Genomic DNA, 7,644 nt, shown 5'->3' with positions numbered 1-7,644 from the left:
CCACACTACCAAACCACCACACAACCACACCCATCACACCACCAAACCACCACACCACCACACCACACAGCCACACCTATCACACCACCACACTATCACACCACCACACCCATCATACCACCAAACCACCACACCTATCACACCACCACACTATCACACCACCACACCCATCATACCCCCCCCCCACACACCACAACACCACACCATCACCCCACCACCCCACCACACCGCCACACGTCCACACCATCACACCACCACACCCATCATACCACCACCCCATCACAACACCAAGCCATCACATCATCACACCAATCACACCATCACACCACCACAGAAATCACACGACTACACATCACACCCATTACACCACCACACCACCTCACCACCACACCACCACTCTCATCACACCACCAAACCATCACACCACCACACCCATCACACCACCACACTATCACACCACCACATGAGGCGGCAAATGGTGCTGTGGTGGACGTTGAAGTTGCGTGCAACAGAAGACTGCGATTCCCCTCTTTGGATAATTCCTATGGCGATGTTCCGATCGGCAGCGCTGAGTCTCGGCATTTCCGAACTTGAAAAAAATTGATATAGCCAATTTATATACCGGATTTCCTGAGTAGTCAGGTTCAATGAACTTTATACTACCTATGCGTTTCTTGTTTTGTAGAGTGTGTGAATAGTACAGAAATCAAAGTCATAAGCAACTAGGTATAACTTGACAAAGAAATTGTACATGGAAAATGCACATTGACGATATTGCAAGGAAATGTTGTCCTCTGGTTTTTTGTTTACGAAGTTATGAATATCGTCTATCCCGAACTAACTTAGAAACTATGTACAAATCTTTTATTTTACCATTTGTTTATTGTTGTCATATTTGGGACAACAGTATTTATATACTTGATGTTTTGTGTCGTCAGAATCAATGAACTATATACTACCTGTGCGTTTCTTCTTTTTTTTTTTTGAAGAGTGTAATATTTCTGGCAAATCAGTTGAGGCTGTTGAGTAGAGTATAGTAATATCCTTCAGTTTGAATAATTGTTTATTTCTCTTCAGTGGCATGAACAGGTCTGAAACAGATTGTGTTTTTCTAAATATAAACACCCTAGACACCACATGAACAAATTACAAAGTTAATAGTTTGTCAATAAACCTGTCCCTGTTAGTTTACAATCACTTGTTACAGCATGTAAGAGGAATCACACTAACCATCGTTATCGATATAGACTAAACAATGAAGACGACATCTGTGCCATGTGGGTTAGGGTGTGAATATATTCTGCAAACAACTGATAAGTGTGAACATATTCTGCAAACAACTGATAAGTGATCTGGCTGAGCCCGTTCTGCATCAGGTGTGGTTTTAGGTAATCGCTTCTGTCACACCAACATTGAACAGGATATGAAGATATCCCGGATAACCATCTGTCCACAAATATAAAGCCTCAATTATATTCTCGCACCATCCACACAGCGCGACTAGACCGACCACTGGGAGAAACTTCACAATGAGTCTCGTAACAACATATGTGTTACTGTGCACACTTGTGTCAGTTGTTGCAATTAGCTCTCCATGTCCACTGGGATTTGTTGAACACAACAAGTCGTGCTATTGGTTCTCCAAGACATTGGCGAACTATGCTGAGGCACGGGTAAGTTTCAACTCATGTGACAGGTAATTTTCTTGATTTTCATACCAATTCATTTCCATAAATATAAACTTCCCCTTTCTTTATCCGAAGCAATGATAGGCTTGTACCTTGTTAGGTCACTATTGACATCAACACATTTCTTTTAACATGCTTAACAATTTACTTGAGAATATTATTTTGAAGTTGAGGAGCAGCTTTTCGTGACAAAGTCGGCCCATTTAACTGGGGATGCCTTAAGGTTCATTGGAATTTGAAAGCCACCGCCCCATTTTGTTTTTGAACTTTTCTGTGATTGGGCATCTTAAGGATAAGGTATCATGTATATCTCATTCATAGCATTAAATTGGAAACGTTTTGAGTAACTTTAAAATTTCGTTGAAGGTTAAGGTATCTGCCATGGCAGCTCTGGCTCCGTGTGTACTGAACCACTCCTGTGTTATCTTATATGTTTGTAAGAGCTAGCTCCCCGGATTTCAATTAAAAATGATCATTTGTGGCTGATATTAACTTTACGAGACGTGATGTCATTAAACTAAATCTGGAGGCACAGAACGTTGTTGTTCTACATTGCACTTCATTGAGGTAAAAATACCCCGGTGTTAGCAAAACATTGTATTCAGTGAGCTAGTGTTTATTCCCATCCCCAAATACACAGGCCTGATTATATCTTTTTCATATAAAGGTCGACAAAATCTCATATCTCACAAACGGTACCTGAACATTGTTTTCCTGGATTTTTTTCTGGACTAAGCACATGATTATATTTCATCACAAGCGAGGTGATACGTGAGTCAGAAACATGTTTTTTAGGACAGTGGCGTAACTACCATATAGACAAGTGCCTAAATTATATTTTCAAGGTATTTTTCAAAAGCACAAAGGTCATTTTGTCCCCCTCTAGAGTGACTGCCATTTAGCAAAGGTAAGCAAGTATAATTTACGTGGTCACATTGCATTGTCATAGCGTTACAGAATGCAGCCAGTAAAAAATATAACTGTTTTAAATTCGAGAAAACGTTCCAAGTAGCAGGCGTGAACAAGCACAAGTACGGAAACTGGTACCCTACTTATGTTCAGTATCTTCAGACTATTTTCTTCGTAATGATTACAGTTATCCTCGCAATTATCTCGATCGGCCCTTGCATATTGATCAGACCACAACACATATCGCATTTATCTGTTGTTGTATCCTGCCAAGAACCCACCAATAATATGGCAAAGGCAGATATTGGTGGGGTAAGTTGTTACCTGATTTCTTTTAGAGTTCATATTAACATATGTTTGATTTTGGAATACTAAGTTTGGGGTATACTAAGGAAAAGGTTGGGATGGGGATGTTTCTGGTTTTAATATATCCTGAACCGCAAAGGAAATGGATAGATATATGAGAAACCTTATTTGTCCAAACACTGTAGACATACCTTGAGACATATTTAAAAGATGAAACTTGGCAAAACTGATCATCAAGGTTGAAGTTAAAGTGTCAAATGTTCTTAAAGTGAAACACAACACTAGTCTCTGAGAAAATGGCATCACAAGTCAGTATCTCGTGTGTCCGCCATATGCATTGATGACTGCTTTGCAACCACATGGAATGGATGAGGCGGTTGATGAAGGCCACAGGCCACACTGTAAGGAACACCTGACGCAGTTCAGCTGCAGTTGTCGGCCTTGGTCGGCCTTCATTCAGCCGTCTTTGAATCTCGTCCCACAGGTGCTCAATGGAATTTAAATCGGGACTGAGGGCAGGCCACTGCATGGTTCTGATGCCATTCTGCTGGTGGAAGTCTCTTGTTGCTCTCGCACTCTCGGCACGGGCCTTATCATGCTGAAACTCGTGGTTGCGGCGACGTGCCAAATTAGTTATGGTATGTGGTGATCAATTTACCGAGCTGCTATGACACCAATGCCTCTCCCTTGACCGATGTTCTGGAAGATCACAGGGCTGACTCTCTGTGCAAGACCAATTCCACCCCAAACCATCATGCTCGGACCACCCAACGAGTCTCTCTCAACAACACAAGCATCCGAATAACGTTCCCCACGGCGGCGTCAGACTCTGCCATCTGCTGTTGAGATACAGTAACGGCTTTCGTCTGAGAAGAGGACTCTTCTCCACTGCTGGTGGCGCCAATGCTGGTGCTGTGTTCCCCACTGACGACGGTCACGGCGGTGACGTGGTGTCAGAATGGGTCTTCGGTGTGGCCTGTGAGAGTGGAGGTATCTGCTCGACAATCGTCGACGCACGGTGTCCGCACTAATGTGTCGCTGGTGTGTCCTCGTGGTCTGTCGAGCAGTTGCCGCAGCAGTAACAAAGCGATCTTGAAGATGTTGTCGCAAAATCTGACGATGCTGACAACGGTTGGTGACCCTTATTCTTCTACTACGTGGTCAGTCATCTGTAGTGTTGGTGGTCTGGTACCGTTGCTGGAGCCTGTATATGGTCCTTACGTGGACTTGAAATGCATTGGCTACTTGCCGGGCGGTTTGTCCAGCTTGCAATAGTCTAAGGGCTTGGTGTCGCTGATTGCTTGTCAATCTTGGCACTTGGTAGCAATTCAATAACGAATGAATGTTATCCGATCTGGGTGGATTTGTATAGGGCAAGAAATGGGGTAACGCATGTGCATTTCAATTTGCACGGAACTCACGTGCATCGGGGTTCCATGGCCGTTGCCGTGATGCGTTTGGGCGATCGGTTTTATTGTTATCTGCTTTATTTTTTAATCATCAAATTTCATTTTTCCGGACAAGGTAATGTAAAATTTTAGAAACGTTGACAAAAATTACCCAGACATTTAAATTACAACTTTTTATGCAATTTTACTTGGGGTGACGTTTCTTTTGCGGTTCAGCAAAAGAAAGTAGATCATCAATGTCTGGTAAGTGACCTTTGTCAATCAGACTCGGTTGTCAGCAGACGCACATTGTTTTCTTGGAGCCAAACACCCAAAGATACTGTATTAAACACATTTAAAAAATCATTACGGAAGCAACACGATTGATCATACGACGTTTGCAACGTGCTGAAAGTTTAGGTGTCACAGGTATGTTGCAGACGGGCACACGTCAGAACGCTGTTGCTCAAACGCTGCATGTCTCTCAACCTGTCATCTGCAGATTGTGTGCCCTATGCATTTAAGGTCGATGACTGACGCCTCTAGACGCCCAAGGGCAACAGCTACAGCCCAGGACAGATTAGTCAGAACGATGACATCAAGAAATCGTTTGCAAACTGCCAATAAAATAAGGGACCGGTTGCAACAGGCAACTGGTTTAAGATTACTTGCCCATACGATGCAAAACCGTCCACACAGATAGCATTTGCGTACACGACGTCCGCGTGTCATCTCACAGAGCGGTGTACGGAACTGAACGTCAGCACTGGGATAAACGACGTCAGGCTAATGCCATGTCTGCTGGCGAATCGAGATTCACATTTTGGAGACGTCCTAATGAGCGTGTTATGGACGTAAACGTCGTACAGCTTGATCGTGTTGTGGGTGGGTCCATAATTGTATAGGGTGGTATCACAATGACCTGCCGAGCTGCGCTCAATATTGTCCATGGAAGAGTCACAGGTCAGTACTATCGGGACAAAATCATTGCACCACTGGTTCGGACATTTTCACTTAGGTTTAACTTTTCGGGATGTAATGCGCTTGCTTATCTTGCCACAACATGGAATGGAATTAGTGCATGTCTGACCAACAAAGATCGTTTTACACGATATTAGTGACGTTGGTTACAAAATAAATATTTTGAATTTTAACGAGCTAGTGCGGCACAATTTTATCACGCCAACCATCAAAACCCATTAGATCTGATCACCAACTCCCCAGCAGATATGGTTATACTATTTCCATTTGCGATGATTCCCGCTATCCCCTACTATTTAGGCACAGTATATTTATAATCTCCCTTCTTCCATTTCATCATGTCTGTGGAGGGTGGGATATGCACTTCATGCCAAATATCAGAATTAAAATGCCCATATGAATACATGTGTCTTTCCCGTCATTGTATGATCATGATTAGTCAAGCCAAACTCACCACACTCAATCCCCAGTTGCAATGGATAGGCCCATATGGCATCATCGTCTACATTGACATTAGTTTATGGTGAGAGATAAAAGTTATGCAGATTATTGATTCTGAAAATCATACTTTTCTTAACAAACAAAAATTCTGCACATTCCATTAATATATATTTATATTTATATATCAATTGTTAGTCAAGGTTCCCGAATGTCTTTATTTCATTGGCGATTTACTTCCAAATAATGGACGTCTTCATGTTGAAAGTAAATATAGTTTTAAATGTTAATGTAATACTTTCAGTCCTACTGTCAGTACTTTGGAAGTCACCTCGCCAAAGTGACCAGCAAAGATGAAGATGACTTTGTCAGGGGCCATGCAGCCCGCCATGGAAAAGGTAGGTTAGAACAACATTTATATGGAGAGGAATAGCATCCCATACGTCATCATTGTTTATTCTTCCATGAATTTGGAATTTACTCGAGTCTGATTGGTCAATCAGAGGCTATTAAATCACAATAAACCCTGTGTGATTGAAACAGCTGGTTTGACGGCCGCGGAAGCTAATATTCATAGAATAGTACTATTTACAGTTACTGTCGGTTGGCAAATTTAAATAATTATATCCACAATTACAGGTTACAAAATTCACAATTGCGGTTACTACAATATTCAAAGGATCTGTGACTGCGCGTTCGGTTCCAAATTCAATTTAGAGCGGTTATCTACATGTAACCTAGCTCTACATTGAAAACATAGTATGTTTATCTCCTAATTCAAGCACTTATTTATCTAATTAGCAGGTGCACCCTACTTATCTCCAGGTGTTATACAGAGAATCTCACCTGAGTTTCTTTTGATATCAAATACATCAACGAGTGTTGATATATTTGATATCAAAAGACACGAGGGTGAGATTTTATTAATCATCAAAAATCGTTCTTCTTTTTCAGTTTTTAGACAATAATCAGTGTCTTCAGTGTAAAAAGTACTGCTAACAGCTTCACACGCAGAGCCATTATTGATGTCATTTGATTGTGACACCGAAGCGATATCTCCAATGGGATCCAGTTTTGGATGATAAATATCATTACTGTAACAGTTAAATGACACATCTGCTTTCTGTCTCAATAAGAAGTTAATGCTTTCACGACACAGCTGTCACGTGTTATTGTGATCTACGCGAACGGCATTGAGATCCGAAATGTTTGAATGCGAATCCATCCTCCCATCTTCTTCTTCATTGCAGCTGCTAACTACTGGCTTGGTGCCACCGACCTGAACGTAGAAGGAACATGGCTCTGGGAGGGCCAACAGGCCATGGATTACAGCAACTGGAGTAGGGGACAACCTGATAATAGTCATTCTGGGACTGAACACTGTCTGGATATCAAACAGAAATATGAAAGCTATCTGTGGAATGATGAACGTTGTAATATGGAGGCGAACTTTATTTGTGAGAAGGAACTCTGAAGGTACATGTAGCTACCATCTCTGCCACACTTCGCAGCAAATGACGTAATAATGTTGAGAATTGAATAAAATGTTATTCGTCTTCACATTCTTTTGAACAGGCTAAACACCTGTGTCTTGGTATCAATATATGCTTTCCACGTTTCATAGCCATCAACACAAATATTTTACCTTTCTGCAATCTCACACGAATAAACATCACGTGTAGCAGCCTCTCTGAAATCATTGTGCTCAATAGGCCACACCCAGCACACCACCACACCCATAGAACCACCACACCACCACACCCATCACACCACCACACCCACCACACCAGCCCGCCCACCACGCCACCACACCACAACACCATCACTCATCACACCTTCACACCCGTCACACCACCACACCACCACACCCATCACATCGCCATACCACTACACCAACACACAATCACACCCATCATAAAACCACACCACCACAT

General features: G+C 42.2%; 1 protein-coding gene across 1 annotated transcript; it reads left to right on the top strand.

Annotated features, from left to right (window-relative positions):
* The first annotated feature begins 1,503 nt into the window (after window positions 1-1,503).
* On the top strand, window positions 1,504-7,237 carry LOC139460567 (perlucin-like). The gene is made up of 3 exons (XM_071242035.1): window positions 1,504-1,673; window positions 6,015-6,108; window positions 6,961-7,237. The coding sequence occupies exons 1-3, from the start codon at window positions 1,530-1,532 to the stop codon at window positions 7,182-7,184; spliced, it is 462 nt and encodes a 153-aa protein (XP_071098136.1). The 5' UTR covers window positions 1,504-1,529; the 3' UTR covers window positions 7,185-7,237.
* Window positions 7,238-7,644: the final 407 nt, after the last annotated feature.

This window comes from Haliotis cracherodii, unplaced genomic scaffold, assembly GCF_022045235.1.
Source record: "Haliotis cracherodii isolate W230 unplaced genomic scaffold, xgHalCrac1.p SCAF_14, whole genome shotgun sequence".
In the NCBI taxonomy this organism is placed as follows: domain Eukaryota; kingdom Metazoa; phylum Mollusca; class Gastropoda; order Lepetellida; family Haliotidae; genus Haliotis; species Haliotis cracherodii.
The sequence above is the reverse complement of the archived record's forward strand: the minus strand, read 5'-3'. Positions and strand labels throughout refer to the sequence as shown.